The 15,470-nt window shown below is 38.1% G+C and overlaps 1 protein-coding gene across 20 annotated transcripts in view; it reads right to left on the bottom strand.

The window, feature by feature from the left end:
• PRP4K (pre-mRNA processing factor kinase PRP4K) overlaps positions 1-15,470 on the bottom strand; it is a 42,826-nt gene that overhangs the window by 11,372 nt on the left and 15,984 nt on the right. For all 20 annotated transcript variants that reach the window (XR_004741659.3, XR_013533792.1, XR_618989.5 and 17 more), the window contains exons 4-11: positions 13,694-13,849; positions 11,922-12,003; positions 9,717-9,927; positions 6,790-6,863; positions 5,089-5,179; positions 4,297-4,444; positions 2,088-2,225; positions 1,044-1,197 (exon numbers count right to left, since the gene is read on the bottom strand). Coding sequence is in view for 1 of the 20 variants with exons in the window: in XM_002746255.7 (XP_002746301.1) it covers positions 1,044-1,197; positions 2,088-2,225; positions 4,297-4,444; positions 5,089-5,179; positions 6,790-6,863; positions 9,717-9,927; positions 11,922-12,003; positions 13,694-13,849 (1,054 nt within the window). In the remaining 19 variants the exon portion in view is untranslated. The remainder of the gene's footprint in view (positions 1-1,043; positions 1,198-2,087; positions 2,226-4,296; positions 4,445-5,088; positions 5,180-6,789; positions 6,864-9,716; positions 9,928-11,921; positions 12,004-13,693; positions 13,850-15,470) is intronic.

Consider the following 15,470-nt stretch of genomic DNA (forward strand, 5'->3'; position numbering starts at 1 on the left):
TTTAATAGCTCAAACCGTTTCCAATAAAGGACACCTTACATGCTTAGCTTTTAGTTTTAAGGATCTCTCCTTGGTATCAACTGTAGGAGAGTTGATAAAGGAAACCCATTTAGAAAAAAAATGAAATGCAGGCTGTTACTGGCAGATAAGCTAGAATTCTCCAAGTTGTGAACACGCCCCAAACTGAAGGCCACAGAACAGGGTGAAGAAATGGGTCCAGGGAAGAGTGTGTGCGTGCATTAATCACATCACTACGATAATGTGTATGTTTTTCAAAATTTCAAAAACACATATAACATAGTGAAATCTGCATGTTAACCACCAGAAGTTATTAGTTGAAGAGGATTAAAACTTCAAAAGGTGAGAACACAAGGACACAGAGGGGAACAATACACACTGGGGTCCATCAGAGGCTGGAGGGTGAGAGAAAGGAGAGGATCTGGAAAAATAACTGATGGGTACTAGGCTTAATACCTGATGATGAAAATAATCTATACAACAAACCCTCCATGACAAAAGTTTATGTATGTAACAAGCCTGCACATGTACCCACGAACTTAAGAGTTAAAAAAAAAAAGAATAAAAAAACTTCAAAAGCGATTCTTTCCATACAATACTTAACCACATTAACCACAATTGAGCTTTACTATGTTTGGGGCCCTGGACAAACAAAAAAGTACAAACACTCCTTATTTTAAAACAGCAATCTGTGCAGCTTTTTTTTTTTTTTTTTAAAGATAACAGAAGAAACCCATTATAACTACATTAAAGCATTCCAGGCTTTATGCATAGTTTAAATCCAACAATCAAAAGAGGAAAAAAAAAGGGGGGGACAACGGCACATTTCCTTTTTCTTCATACTTGTCAATAAAATTTCACTGTCCAATTTCCAACAAAGGTAAAAAGTATTAGTCATTTGAAATAGGTTCTTAATATACTGACCTGTGTTTCTAAGATGTCATTTCTCGTAGTAATCATCAGATTGCTAGTAAGAAGCGATATAAAGTACAAGATGTGCAGGGCAGCCTGGCTGTTTGACTTACCAGGATATTGTCTGGCTTGATATCTGCATGTAGAATATTGCATCTTTTAAGGAGTTTCAGTGCCAGGAACAACTGCTGACTATAGGATCTTACAGCTTTAATATGAAGACCAACATCTTTACCATATTTTTTTAACACTTCTCGTAAGTTCATACTTTTAGGAGAAAAAACAAAACCGGAGTTAAAATGCAAAATGGAAATTAAAAAAAGCAAAAATATTTGCAAGCATAAAGTAAAATCAAGTGCAAAATACAAACAAAAATATTTAAAAACCCACCCCCACATCTGACAAATTATTTTATACTGGAATGAGAGCATATCAAATTGTATGTATATATCACAATTTCCCAATAAATTCAATTTTCTAAATAAGTAGGAAGAAAGATATGCAAGGTAAAACTCCCATTTTGATTTTAGAATAGACTCACATTTGAAAACACAACAAAGCCATGCTGTTAGAGATAAAAATCCCTTCCTTGAAGTATTTAATTTAAAAAAACTCTCTCTGTTGACCTATGGGCTACATGAGAGTACTGCCTGGTATACAGTACAGTCAACTAACATTTGTAGATTCATGATTCAAGAGACTGTGAGCACCGTGGCTGACACCTGTAACCCCAACACTCTGGGAGGCCAAGGTGAGCAGATAAATTGAGGTTAGGTGTTCAAGACCAGCCTGGCCAAGACAATCAAACCCTGTCTCTACTAAAACTACAAAAATTAGCCAGGTGTAGTGGTGTGCACCTGTAATCCCAGCTATTTGGGTGGCTGAGGCATGATAATCACTTGAACCCAGGAAGCAGAAGTTACAGTGAGCCAAGATTGTGCTACTGTACTCCAAGCTGAGCAACAGAGTGAGAGACTGTCACAAAAAAAAAAAAAAAAAAAAAGACTAGCTGTTAACCAAAAGTTAAAGAACAAAGACCAGAGCTGTGTGGAAAAAACAAATCAAATATCCAAATATCTGTCACAGCATTTACCCAAAATGAGGTGGTAAAGATGAAGTTAAATTTTCAGTTTAACGTATAGGTTTTGAAATTGTACCTGAGAGGCTCGAATACGAGACAAAGATGCTGTTTGTGATAGAAATGCCTGAAGAGTCGCAGACAATGAAACTTGTCATCGGGATCAGCATCATTAAGTTTTTTCAAGAACTCTAGCTCTTTTAAACCAGTCTTTTGCCTAAAATGAAATATAAAACTGAGTAAATACAAAATTGAGGAGATATACATTTGCTAGCCCCACTGTGATGATCAGGTGATGTGTGGGAGGATTTTTAAGTACTAATAAATCTACTGAGAAATAATGTCTCTATGTATCATTCACATACTTTATATTTAGTCAATTATCATTATCATAAATTTCCAAAATAATCAATGCACAAAACAAAAACACTGAGGAACAAACCCACCTTTATTTTGATTTTTTAAAATTTTTGATTTTGCGCGAAGGAAAATCAATCTTGTAAATTCTATTCCAAAACAGGCTGGGTGCAGTGGCTCAAGCCTGTAATCCCAGCACTTTGGGAGGCTGAGGAGGGTGGATCACTTGAGGTCAGGAGTTCAAGACCAGCCTGGCCAACATGGTGAAACCTCATCTCTATTAAAAATACAAAAGTTAGCCAGGCATAGTGGCAGGCGCCTGTAATCCCAGCTACTCAGGAGGCTAAAGCAGGAGAATGGCTTGAACCCAGGAGGCAGAGGTTGCAGTGAGCCAAGATCGTACCACTGCACTCCAGGCTGGGTGACAGAGCAAAAGTGCATCAAAAAAAAAAATTGTAGTAATGGATGCCTTATCAAATTTTAACACTTGGTTATCTGAAGAAATTCTGGTTATAATTTGTCAAAAGCTATATTTTATAGTGAGCAGCTAATAAAATACAGAAATTGGGACTTCCCATCAAAACAAGGCGCTTTCTAAGCCTACGGCAATCTAAACTTAACACTAACTTCACTTCAAAAACGTTAAGTTGATTTTAATACTAGCTCAGTGTGTGGTATTAAAAGAGTATGGTAATTATTCTAATGGAGGAAAACAGCAATAAGTAATAATTTTAAAAAAGACAGATTCTAGCCGAGCACAGTGGTTAGCGTCTGTAATCCCAGCTACTCAGGAGGGTAAGGCAGGAGAATCACTTGAACCCGGGAGACAGAAGTTGCAATGAGCTGAGATCAGCCTACTGCACTCCAGTCTGGGTGACAGAGCAAGACTACATCTCTAGAAAAATAAAAATAAATAGGCCGGGTGCAGTGGCTCAAGCTTGTAATCCCAGCACTTTGGGAGGCCGAGGCGGGTGGATCACGAGGTCAAGAGATTGAGACCATCCTGGTCAACAAGGTGAAACCCCCATCTCTACTAAAAATACATAAATTAGCTGGGCATGGTGGCACGTGCCTGTAATCCCAGCTACTCAGGAGGCCGAGGCAGGAGAACTGCCTGAACCCAGGAGGCGGAGGTTGTGGTGAGCCGAGATCGCGCCATTGGCACTCCAGCCTGGGTAACAAGAGCGAAACTCTGTCTCAAAAATAAATAAATAAATAAATAAATATAAGACAGATTCTCGTCACTCCGATAATAAATTTTCACTTTTTTTGCAAGTCACCATAGTGACAGCTAATCAACATGATTTTTTTCATTTCTCAACTTGTCTTAAGATAAAGCAAAGGATGGTATAAGATAGACAATAGAAGGAAGGAGTTTAAGTTGTTATCAGTACACATAGTAGGTACTAAAATGCACTGAAACGATTTAAAATAAATCAGCCTATTTTTCTAGTACATACATATAACATATGGCTATAATTTCAAAATCCAGTCAAAAACAACCGTTTCTGTTACTTTATAATTGAAATATTTGTTTTACACATTCTATCATGTATCGCACTTTAAAAAAACAGTTTATTTCACAGAACAACTTCAACATGATCCGTGAAAAGAAAAAAGAAAAAAAAATAGTTTAAGGCCAGGCACGGTGGCTCACACCTGTAATTCCAGCACTTTGGGAGGCGGAGAGTTCGAGACCAGCCTGACCAATACGGTGAAACCCCATCTCCACTTAAAGTACAAAAATTAGCCGGCCATGGTGGCATGCACCTATAGTCCCTGCTACTCTGGAGGCTGAGGCAGAAGAGTCACTTAAACCTGGGAGGCCTGGGCAACAGAGCGAGACTCCATCTCAAAAAAAAAAAAAAAAAAAAGTTTAGCTCTAAATATCTGTATTGTTGAAGGCTTCATCACACATCTTCGGAACTTACATGAGCTCATTGTTTCTGATGATCTTTACAGCTACTTCTTGGTTGGCTCTTGCATTATCTCTGGCTCGTACAACGTTACTGAATACACCTTGCCCGGTGTAGCCATACACATTGTAACGTTTATCCAGGACTTCACCTATGTTCACACCTAGAAAAGCAAATTAAAAAATTAGAATTCAGACTATAATAAACAGAATCAGAAAGTAGGAACTACAGTGCAGTCACTTAAAAATTGTGTTAAATCGCTACTATTTGGTTTCCTAGACACAATGGAGAATCGAAGTCACGTCTCCACTGACTCACTCTATCAGAGTGTGGTTGGAAGCTGCATGCCCACTTCAGATCACTACAAGAGTTCCTGTTGTCCTATCAACTGCCCACAATTTTAACATTGAGTAGGGAAGAAATGTGCTCACTGGAGTTTTCCCAATTGTAGTCCTGCATGACAAATACTGCATGACTGGCATCCAAAGTTTCCGGTTTGTCGTTTTTCTTGGTTTCAGATCAAGATGAGTAAGTGACATACCCCTTCCTTCTGGAGGATTATCTAATGGCTGAAAATAACTCTGAGCAGATTTAGGTTCAAGACTTTACCTTACTTCAGTTTTGACGCTTCTGGGCTGCTTATAAAATACACTACTTTGTGCAGCGGTTGGGTGTGCCACATTTTTTAAGCAATGGCACTGTGATGTGATTTTTCAGAGTTCTCCAATAATGTGTGATTCCATCAAGCAGCTTGCTTTTGCAAGGTGTTACAATGAACTCTAAAGTTAACATAAAATGTGAACTTACGATAATAGCCTTCTGCATCAGTCCAGTTATCTCTCAGGTTGGGATTCTCTTTGAAATCTTTTCCAATGCCAGCAGCCCGAAGACGAGCACTCTGAAATTAAAGAGGCAACATGAACCGTTTACCCACTTGTCAGACATTTAAAGCCCCTCCTTTAAAATACAAAGGGTAGGCCAGGAGCAGTGGCTCACGCCTGTAATCCCAGAACTTTTGGAGGTGGAGGTGGGTGGATCATGAGGTCAGGAGTTTGAGACCAGCCTGGCCAAAATGATGAAACCCCATAAAATACAAAAATTAGCTGGGCATGGTGATGGGCGCCTATAATCTTAGTTACTCAGGCGGCTGAGGCAGGAGAACTGCTTGAACCCGGGAGGCAGAGACTTGCAAAGGGTAACCCCAGATATAAGATAATAAAAGCATTTTATTCCAAATTAAGTAAACTCTTACTATCACTTCTGTAAATCCAACCTAGCTGAGACATAAAACCTAAGTCTCTTGATTCAAAATGACACTCAAGAAAAAAAAATAACAAAAACAAAAAAACTGCCCAACTGGGTAACACGGTGACACCTCTTCTCTACTTAAAAAAAAAGCCAGGTGTAGTGGCTCGTGTCTGTAGTCCCAGCTACTTGGTAGGCTGAAGCAGGAAGATCAACTAAGCCCGGAGTTCAAGTCTGCATGCAGTGAGCCATGATCTCACTACTGCACTCCACACTTTAGTCTGGGACAGAGAGATACCCTATCTCAAAACAAAAGAGAAAAAAATTCAAAACCAGATACAATTTTTGATAGCTCTTATATCATTTGTGTTTTCCCATGTGGCTGCACTAGTTGACACTATGTGGATAACTGAAAAATAAGAATATGTGATACTTCTGAAGATTCTTTATTGGACCTTACTCTCCGTGATGCCCAGAAGATCCTTCAGTATCAGCCAAGCAAATGACTACTGACACCATAACTGGCTCAATACTCATTTCATCCTCTCCTAATTCATCCATATGTTGGTGTTCCTGTTGCTGTGTGTGTGTGTATGCCTACATATATATGATTATTTACCTTATCCCATTTTTCTTTATGTTTATTTTCCCTACCTCTTTTATGAAGGCCGCATATTTCTCATGTCCTTTGAAATTTATATTGAAAATGTCCCTATGTTTGACTGTGTTTATAGTTTAAGACTCTTCCAACACAAGAAAGATAAAAATTTATGAAATGGCTAAATCAGCAAAATTTCTTACTTCTTTTAACATTTCCAATTCTTCAATAAGTTCTATTAAGCTCCAAATCTTTCAGTTCTCAATAACCTTTTAATACAATATAGAGGCCCCAAAGCAGATTCTACTCTGATAAAGACCTAAAAAATATTGGTATCTCCTTATCTCACCTAACTACCACATGTATGTGTATGTATTTAAATATACAATACTGTACAAGCAACCACATATTTGAGTCATTTGGTGTTTGACTTTTATAAAGCTCTCAAATAGTTCTGCCATACTTGTCTTAAAATTTTTGACGTGAATTTCAGAAGACACAAAACTGGTAGAGTTTTCAGATACCTTTCACCTACGCTGTTCAAAATATTTATTACATTTGCTTTATCCTTCTTTCTTTATGTGTATATATACACACCCATATGTTATATTTTTTCCTGTTTAACAGGAAGAATTATTTAAATTAAATAATTTAAAATTACTTACATCAAAATATGCAGCAAACATATCATCAGATTCTGTAAACATATCAGGTGCCAACAACTTCTTTTGAGATGAACCTTAAAGGAAATTAGTATTAACATTTGAAAAGTAAAGAGACAATTTAAAACACAAAATAAGGAAGGGAAACTCACTCATAGTAATTCAAACTTTTTTGCCCTCTTGCACATCAGTTTCCCAATAGTATTTGATTTAGAATCACTTTATTAACATTTAAAATACATAAAGCTATTCACCTTTAATAACAGAATGCATTTCAAAAAATTGAAAGACTGGGTAGGCATAGTGGCTCATGCTTGTAATCCCAGCACTTTGGGAGGCTGAGGAGGGTGGAATACCTGAGGTCAGGAGTTTGAGACCAGCCTGGCCAACAAGGCAAAACCCTGTCTCTACTAAAAATACAAAAATTAGTCAGGCATGGTGGCAGGTGTCTGTAATCCCAGCTACTTGGGAGGCTAAGACAGGAGACTTGCTGGAACCCAAAGCAGAGGATGCAGTGAGCCAAGATCATACCACTCCACTCCATCCTGGGTGACAGAGCGAGACTCCAGCTCAAAAAAAAAAAAAAAAGTTGAAGGACCTAATGTTAACTTTTAGTATTCTTAGTTTAAATGAATAAGCTAATAGCTAACGATGACTTTATGTTAAAATAAAAGTTCATCTTTAAAAAATGTTATTTGCACCTTAAAAATCTCAAAAGGTTAACATTTCCACAATATAGATCTCTAGGTATCTTTCCCTTAAAAAGTCCAATAATCCCATAAAAAAACTGAAAAAGACAAAAGGAGTTTCTAGAAAAAAAATCCAGTAGCTTTACCCATATGAACGCATGCTCATTATCACTTACATTAAGGAAATGCAAATTAAAACTACAATGAGGTATCAATTTCTGATCTCTGATACTAGCTAAAAATCTAAAAGTACAGTAATATTCTGTTAACAAGACTCTGGATAAACAAGCACTCAGAAAGATGGCAAAATGGGTATAACCCTTATAAAAGAGAGAAATTTGGCAATATATAGCAAAATTATATATTCACTCCCTTTTATGACCCAGCAATCCTACTTCTAGGGAACTATCCTAAAACGCAGAGGCCAAGAATTAAAGAATGACTTAATGCACAATGCCATTATAATACTGATTATACCCAATGAACAGCCAAAAACTGGACACAATTCAAATATCATCAGAAGTCTGACTGAATAAACTATGGCATAGCCTATAAAAATGAGTGAGGAAAAGCATACTGATCTAAGTATGCAAGTTTGGTTTTGTGTGTGTAGGCAGGATACAACATATACATACACACATACATGCGTACATGAAAGACAAATGTATTAAGGAAAAAAAGTTGATTCCTAAAAATCAAAAGCAAATGAACATAAACCTGAATCTATCAAATTTGTGACATACCACACAGAGAATTATTTCAAATGATCTTAGACAGAGAATTACGCCTATTCACCTTAGAATGTATCCTAACAACAAAAAGAACCACTGAAATTTTAAGCCACATTTAGTACATTTAATAACAATAATCATACTGATGTCTTATGTGTACAAAAGTTTCAAAATAACCTACTGATAATCATGTTATTAAGAGCTAAATTTTTCACTGCAATAGAAGAGATAAAAATATAAAATCTTAAATTAATAAACTCCTGTAATCTCAATTTTGAATTGGTAATATCTGTGTAAACTCCTCCTTTCCAAAAGAGTACCTGCTTCTTAACTTTGTCCAGTGAAAAGACCCAGAAATAACAGACACTATAAGTGTCTGTGTCCTGTGATGTCTAAATGGCATTTCCTGTTAAATGAAACCAGGGATCCTTGGAGAAATAGCTTATTCTGCTCTGCACAGGACATGAACAAGATAAATCTATGGCATCTTGCTTGAACAGGAATCAGCAAGCTGTATACAGACTGTGGGCCAAATCTAGTTGGCTGCTTCTTTCTGTATGGCCTATTTTTACATTTGTAAGCGTTCATAGGGAAAAAAAAATAGAATACTTTGTGGCAAGTGAAAATTAGATGAAATTCAAATTTCAGTGTCCAAGGGTTTTTTCTGGAACATAGCCATGTTCATTCATCAATGTACTGTCTGTAGCAGGTTCTGCCCTCCAACCTACATGGAACTATAGAGGGAAAAGGCCAATAAAATTACTAAAGGCTCAACTATTTACTACCTAATCTCTTAGACAAAAAGTTTGCTGGCTCCTGTTCTAGAAAGCAAGCAAGCTATATTCAATACTAAAGGGCTGGGCCAAAAGGACATGAGACATCAACTAAAGGGGCTCCTTGCTCCAGCCCAGTTAGACCAATCTGAGCTTCAGAAAGAAAAATAACAGCACTAGATAGAAACACATCAAGTACATAGTGACACCAAATGATAAACACCTAACAAAACAGTCAAATTCTCATTAGTTATCTCTGGAGGTTGCTAGGGCACCAATTCTATTCTAGTCTAAAAATTGGTAAATAAAGAAAATAATAAACGTGTTTACCCTGCCTTTCCTGTACAAACTATCTTCTGGGGTAACCAAAAAGTGCAAACCTCTTCTTTTATTTAATGTTTTTAAACATTAATGTTCTTATCTGATAGATATACAAACAAGTATTTACAGGTGAAATAAAATCATAATTGGATTTGCTTTAAAACAGCAAGCAAAACAAAAGACAATGAATTAGGTAGGAATTCAGTATACTATTCAGGATATGTGAATAAAAACACATTTATAGAGAATATCCATAAAAGCATATTTAATATATTACTGCAATATTTAGCAGAAGCAACATGTTTATCCCTTTTTCTTTTCCCCAATCCCATCCCAAATAAGGTCTCTTATTATAAAGTCATAGAGCTAAAATTTCAGAGAACAGTGTCGCCAGGACAAAAATATATCTCACTCACCATTATTCTGTTCAACTGTCATTAGATTATGCTTGGCTTTCACTGAGGCTTCAAATGTATCAACATTTTCCCGTTCATACTCTTTAACATCAGCAGCTACTCGCTCCAGAATGTCATCTGGAGAAGGTGATCGTGTTCTTGTACTGCTCTGGGGGCTGCTTGGTTCAGATGGCACAGACATATTGCTATCTTCAGCAAGATATTTATATTTCTGCAATAACAATACAGAAAAGAATGCTTTCATAAAGTCTGATGCTATCCAAATACACTAATTTGCTAAGAGTTGCTACAACAAAAAGTTAGGAGAAAGTATCGAATAATGTAAAAAAAAAACAAAAGGTATTTATACTTTTGTTCAATCAGATCAATAATCCCTTATGTACTTCTAAATTCACAAAAATCTAAAAAAGTTTTTATTTTTCCTTTTTTTTTTTAAGATGGGGTTTCACCATGTTGGTCAGGCTGGTCTTGAACTCCCGACCTCAGGTGATCCGCCCGCCTTGGCCTCCCAGAGTGCTGGGACTACAGGCATGAGCCACCGTGCCCAGCCAAAAGTTTTTCTTTGTTTCTTGTTTATTCATCAGGCGGCAACATTTGACCTGATCAGATGAGATGCCATTTATTGTCTTTTCTCCCCAGTGTAACTATTATAGCACACCTCACTGTAGAAATGTCAGTGTCTGATGATGGAGTCTGAGGCAGACCTCACAGATGGCACAAAATTATATAATAGATGTACCATATCACCTTTCTAAAACTCAAAAATGTCTGAGTTCCGAAGTACATCTGGCCCCTAAGGATTGGAGGTAAGGGACTGTGGACATGGGCAAGAACAAAAAAATATCCATCCACATCCTCAGGGATATCAGTTTGTTTATTTATTTTGAGACAGAGTTTCGCTCTTATTGCCCAGGCTAGAGTGCAACGGTGTGATCTCAGCTCACCACAAACTCCACCTCTCTGGTTCAAGTGATTTTCCTGTCTCATTCTACTGAGTAGCTGGGATTATAGGCATGTGTCACCATGCCCGGTTAATTTTGTATTTCTAGTAGAGAAAAGGTTTCTCCATGTCAGGCTGGTTTCAAATTCCCGGCCTCAGGTAATCCACCAACCTTGGCCTCCCAAAGTGCTGGGATTACAGGTGTGAGCTACTGCGCCCAACCTGATATCAGTTTATTAACAACAATTTTACCAGTGCCCCAGAAAAGTAAGCTTCCCCCCAAAATTAGTTTTGCCCTACTTCCTTTCTGGTGACGCAAGTTCTGTCCTTCATGCCAATGTGGCATACTGTTACCTGATTTATGGTTTGCTATGTGTGTTCAGGAAAGCTGCCACAGCTGTTTTCTCCTTGTCTTCTGACTAAGGAAGAGCTGACAACTTTCCAAGTCACCAAACCTTCTAATTAAATGACTCTATCAAGATCTTTATATGTTCTTTCCCCACCCAATCTTCTTCATCATCTGGCTCTAGTCTTGTTTTTTTTTTTTTTTGAGACGAAGTTTCGCTCTTGTTACCCAGGCTAGAATGCAATGGTGCAATCTCAGCTCACCGCAACCTCCGCCTCAGGCAATTCTCCTGCCTCAGCTTCCTGAGTAGCTGGGATTACAGGCACGTGCCACCATGCCCAGCTAATTTTTTGTATTTTTAGTAGAGACGGGGTTTCACCACGTTGACCAGGATGGTCTCGATCTCTTGACCTCGTGATCCACCCACCTCGGCCTCCCAAAGTGCTGGGATTATAGGCGTGAGCCACCGCACCCGGCCCTGACTCTAGTCTTAACATTTTTTTTTTAATGTTTCATTTAAATCACCACATTCACATTACAAAACTTGCCATTATGATCCTATTTTATTCACATAGTAACATTTATAATTTTTTGCTAAATGAAATTCCTCCAGTTTATTCTATACTCATATGTGTTCATTAACTTAAAAAGAAAGCAAACTTCAAATTCTCATGTCTTACAGAAGAGGTTTATATCAGATATGGTATAAACAACCAGAATTCTATGTATAACCAACAAAGAGCAACCATCTCAGTTTTAGTAACTAAAAAAACGATCATTTTTTCAAATCTCATGAAGATAATATTATATATACTCTCCTTTTCTAAGGACTCAACCAACTATTATTAATGTCACTTTTTTGCTAAAGCAAAAAAATACTTTACTACAGTGATGATTATTTTTCACTAAAATCACATACCTGAACAATTGCTTGCCTTTGGATTCTTCTCTGTTCTATTAAGGCTTCTTCATCTTCTTCCTCCACGTCAAAGTCTTCAAGGCTTAAAGAAAAATTCAAACATTCTTAGAGATTCTAAATCCATATCCCTTATACATTTTAAAGTGAAAGACAGGAAAATGTAGATATCAGTAAGTTAGAGCAAAAGTCTTAAGTCATATTCCTCTCATTTCCAAACCATCTCAGTTAACTGCCTGGTTTAAAATGCAGGGAAGTAATCTAACCTTTGTTTCAGTCTTCTTCCCATCTATTTCATGGCACCAAAAATGGGAATAAAAGAAATAACTCCAGGTTTGCAAAAGTTACCACTAGTTTTTCCATGACTAGCAAATCACTTTACCTCCCTAGCCTCAGTTTTCTCACCTATAAAACAACGGCAAGGATAGATATATGGTTACCTTTTCTGGATGTCAGAACCACCTGAAAGCTCAAGAAAGCTACACCCATATTTCCCTATCAAAAATGTACATGCAAATATTTGCATCTGATCTGAAGGGGAATGTGGCTCTACTCTGATACACTGCCCCCAACCCTCTGCACTTATCCCTCAAAGACCACCTCCACAATCTTTATGATCTCTCCCAATGCAACTTTTTCTATGATACTATCGGATGCACAGGAATATTCTTGCATATGAATATGCAGTGAAGAGTATACACACATTTGTAAGGACTCGGCATACCTGAAGAGTATGCAGGACGCGGCATATCTGAAGAGTATGCAGATATTCTCCACTGCAGAACAGGCAACCTGCACTTTGATTATATCAGAATCTATGTAGAATGGCCTTCCCCTACCCAGCTTTCTTAATCACTTGGTTTTAACTAAGGTTTTTCATCCTTAGCAAGATTTGTTTTTTGATATGGATAGTTCTGTCTCTGTGTGTGTGTGTGTGTGCGCGCACGTGCGCCCACGCACAGGGGGGTGCGAGGGGGGTATCTTGTGCATTGTAGAATGCATTATCTCTGGCCTCTAGCCAACAGATGACAAGAAATGTCCTCTGACATGTCCCCAGGGAGGCAAATAACCTCCTGTTGTGAATGGCTCTAGATTTGACCCATTTATTTTTGAGATACTCTACTTAGACAATCAAGTTTGCATTTTATTTATTTACGAGACAGGGTATCACTCTTTTGGCTCAGGCTGGAGTGCAGTAGTGTGATCACAGCTCACAGAAACCTCCTCCTCCCAGGGTTAAGCAATCCTTCCACCTCAAGCCTCCTGACTACAGGTGTGTGTCACCAGGCCCGGCTAATTTTTGTATTTTTTGTAGAAACAGGGAAAAATGTCCCCACTATTTTATTAGACACTTCAAATGTTTCTACATTTTCACATTGTAACAAAGACACCCACCACAAAATAGCAATTGCAAAGTATGTATCATCTGACACAAACTCAAAGGTCTAAACTTTTACAGGCTATTCCTCCTGAAATCTGTTAACTTGAGCTGGCAGGACTAATCTATGTGTTGTTCATAATAAAAACAAAGGGTAGGCTCACGATAAAATGAAGGCCCAATATTCACTCCAGCCAAAGCTGAAACCCTAAATTCAGAAAACCACTAATTCTGTGATACGATCTACACAATATTCACAAAAGATTAACTTTTAAATTTAGAGCCAAATTAATGGAACCACTTATGATATTTAGGTGGAAATTACTTAACGATTTCCAAGTCAAATAAGACTTCTCTAAACTGGAAAAATTAAGTTATGGGTAAGTTCTACTCTTACTTATCATCAGACGAAGATTCCTGCTCAACTTTCATTCCTTCAGAAAGACTTCCTTTAAATTTATCTTCCTTGACTTTGCTTCTGCTTCTTCGTCTACGACCACCCCGTGATCGAGACCGCCTTCGCAAGCGTGATCTGCTCCTCCGACCTCTGTCCCTATTTAAAGGAGAAAAAAGATAGGTGTATGTTTTTTTTAAAATGTCCCTTAAAGTGGGAAACGGCATGCATGTGTGGGCGCAGGGGATAAACAGAAATTCTACTTTCTGCTCAATTTTGCTGTACACTTCTTCTAAAATACAGTCTATTTTTCTCCCCAGGTGCTGTTAAATAGTCTATTTTTTTTAAAAAAATCATTTGAAAATTTTAAGTAAAATAACACAACATCAGAAAGACTGAGATAATCAGCTTAGTTGAAGATAAGTAAAACATAGCTATTCTTCTTAGCAAATTTTGAACTAAGCAATAAATCCCATGGATATGCTTGAGTATAAGCTCTCTGGGGATAAACCTACTCTGTTTCTTTCACCAAGGTTGTGTACATGGACACTGGCATGAAGGGAGAAACTGACTACAAAGGGGCAAAAGGGAACTTGAAGTGATGGAAACGTTCTCTAACTTGCATGTGACTTATGTGTGTTGAAATTCACACAACCTTATACCAAAAAAGCATTTTACTTTATGTAAGTTATATGCATATTTCAATGAGCTCAACCTAAAGAAACCTCACTAAAATGATAGACGAATACTTAAAAACTGGGGCCAGATGCAGTGGTGCACACATATAATCTCAGCACTTTGGGAGGCCAAGGCAGGCCAGCCTGGGCAACGTGGCGAAACTCCATCTCCACAAAACAAACAAAATTAGCTGGGTATGATGGCACATGCCTGTAGTCCCAGCTACTTGGGGGAGGATCCCTTGAGCCCATAAGGTTGAGGCTGCGATGAGTTGTGATTGCACCACTGCACTCCAGCCTGGGGAACAGAGCAAGATCCTGTCTCAAGAAAGAAAAAAGAAATAAAGAAGGAAGGTGGGGGGGGAACCCTCAGGCAAAGAGAATGTCAAGAGACATAATAGCAGAGAACAAAATCCTGGAATGTGCAAATCGGAGTGAAAAACAGTAACAGATCAAATTGAGATGAATACTGGTCCAATATGAACACACAAGGTAAATCAGAAACAGTACATGTCATAGCACCCCCAGAATGCCTCAGAAATTGGAGACATCCTATCCTCTGCAAGATGGTATGAGTAACAGTTGAAGACAGAATTGGTTGAAAGCCTTTATAAACAGCGAGATTCGGTATAGTCCCCTCCCCAGTCAGTGAAAAATGTCAACCACTCCCTTCGCATTCTAGGAGAACACTTAAGATTTACTTTCTAGAGAAGTGTTGGCCATTATAAAAACTGGCACCTGGCCAGGTGTGGTGGCTCACACCTGTAATCCCAACACTTTGGGAGGCTAAAGGAGGAGGATCACCTGAGGCCAGTTCAAGACCAGCCTGGCCAACATGGTAAAAGCCCATCTCTACTAAAAATACAAAAAATTAGCTGGACGTGGTGGCAGGTGCCTATAATCCCAGCCACTTAGGAGGCTGAGGCAGGTGAATCATTTGCACCCGGGAGGTGGATACTGCAGTGAGCTGAGATCATGCCATTGCACTCCAGCCTGGGCAACAAGAGTGAAACTCTGTCTCAAAAAAACCCAAAACAACAACAGAAAAACTGGCATCAGATGCTGAGGCACAACCAAAAATAGAGGAATTACAAAGAAGTTTA

The sequence above is a fragment of the Callithrix jacchus genome, chromosome 4, assembly GCF_049354715.1.
Source record: "Callithrix jacchus isolate 240 chromosome 4, calJac240_pri, whole genome shotgun sequence".
NCBI classification, from domain to species: domain Eukaryota; kingdom Metazoa; phylum Chordata; class Mammalia; order Primates; family Cebidae; genus Callithrix; species Callithrix jacchus.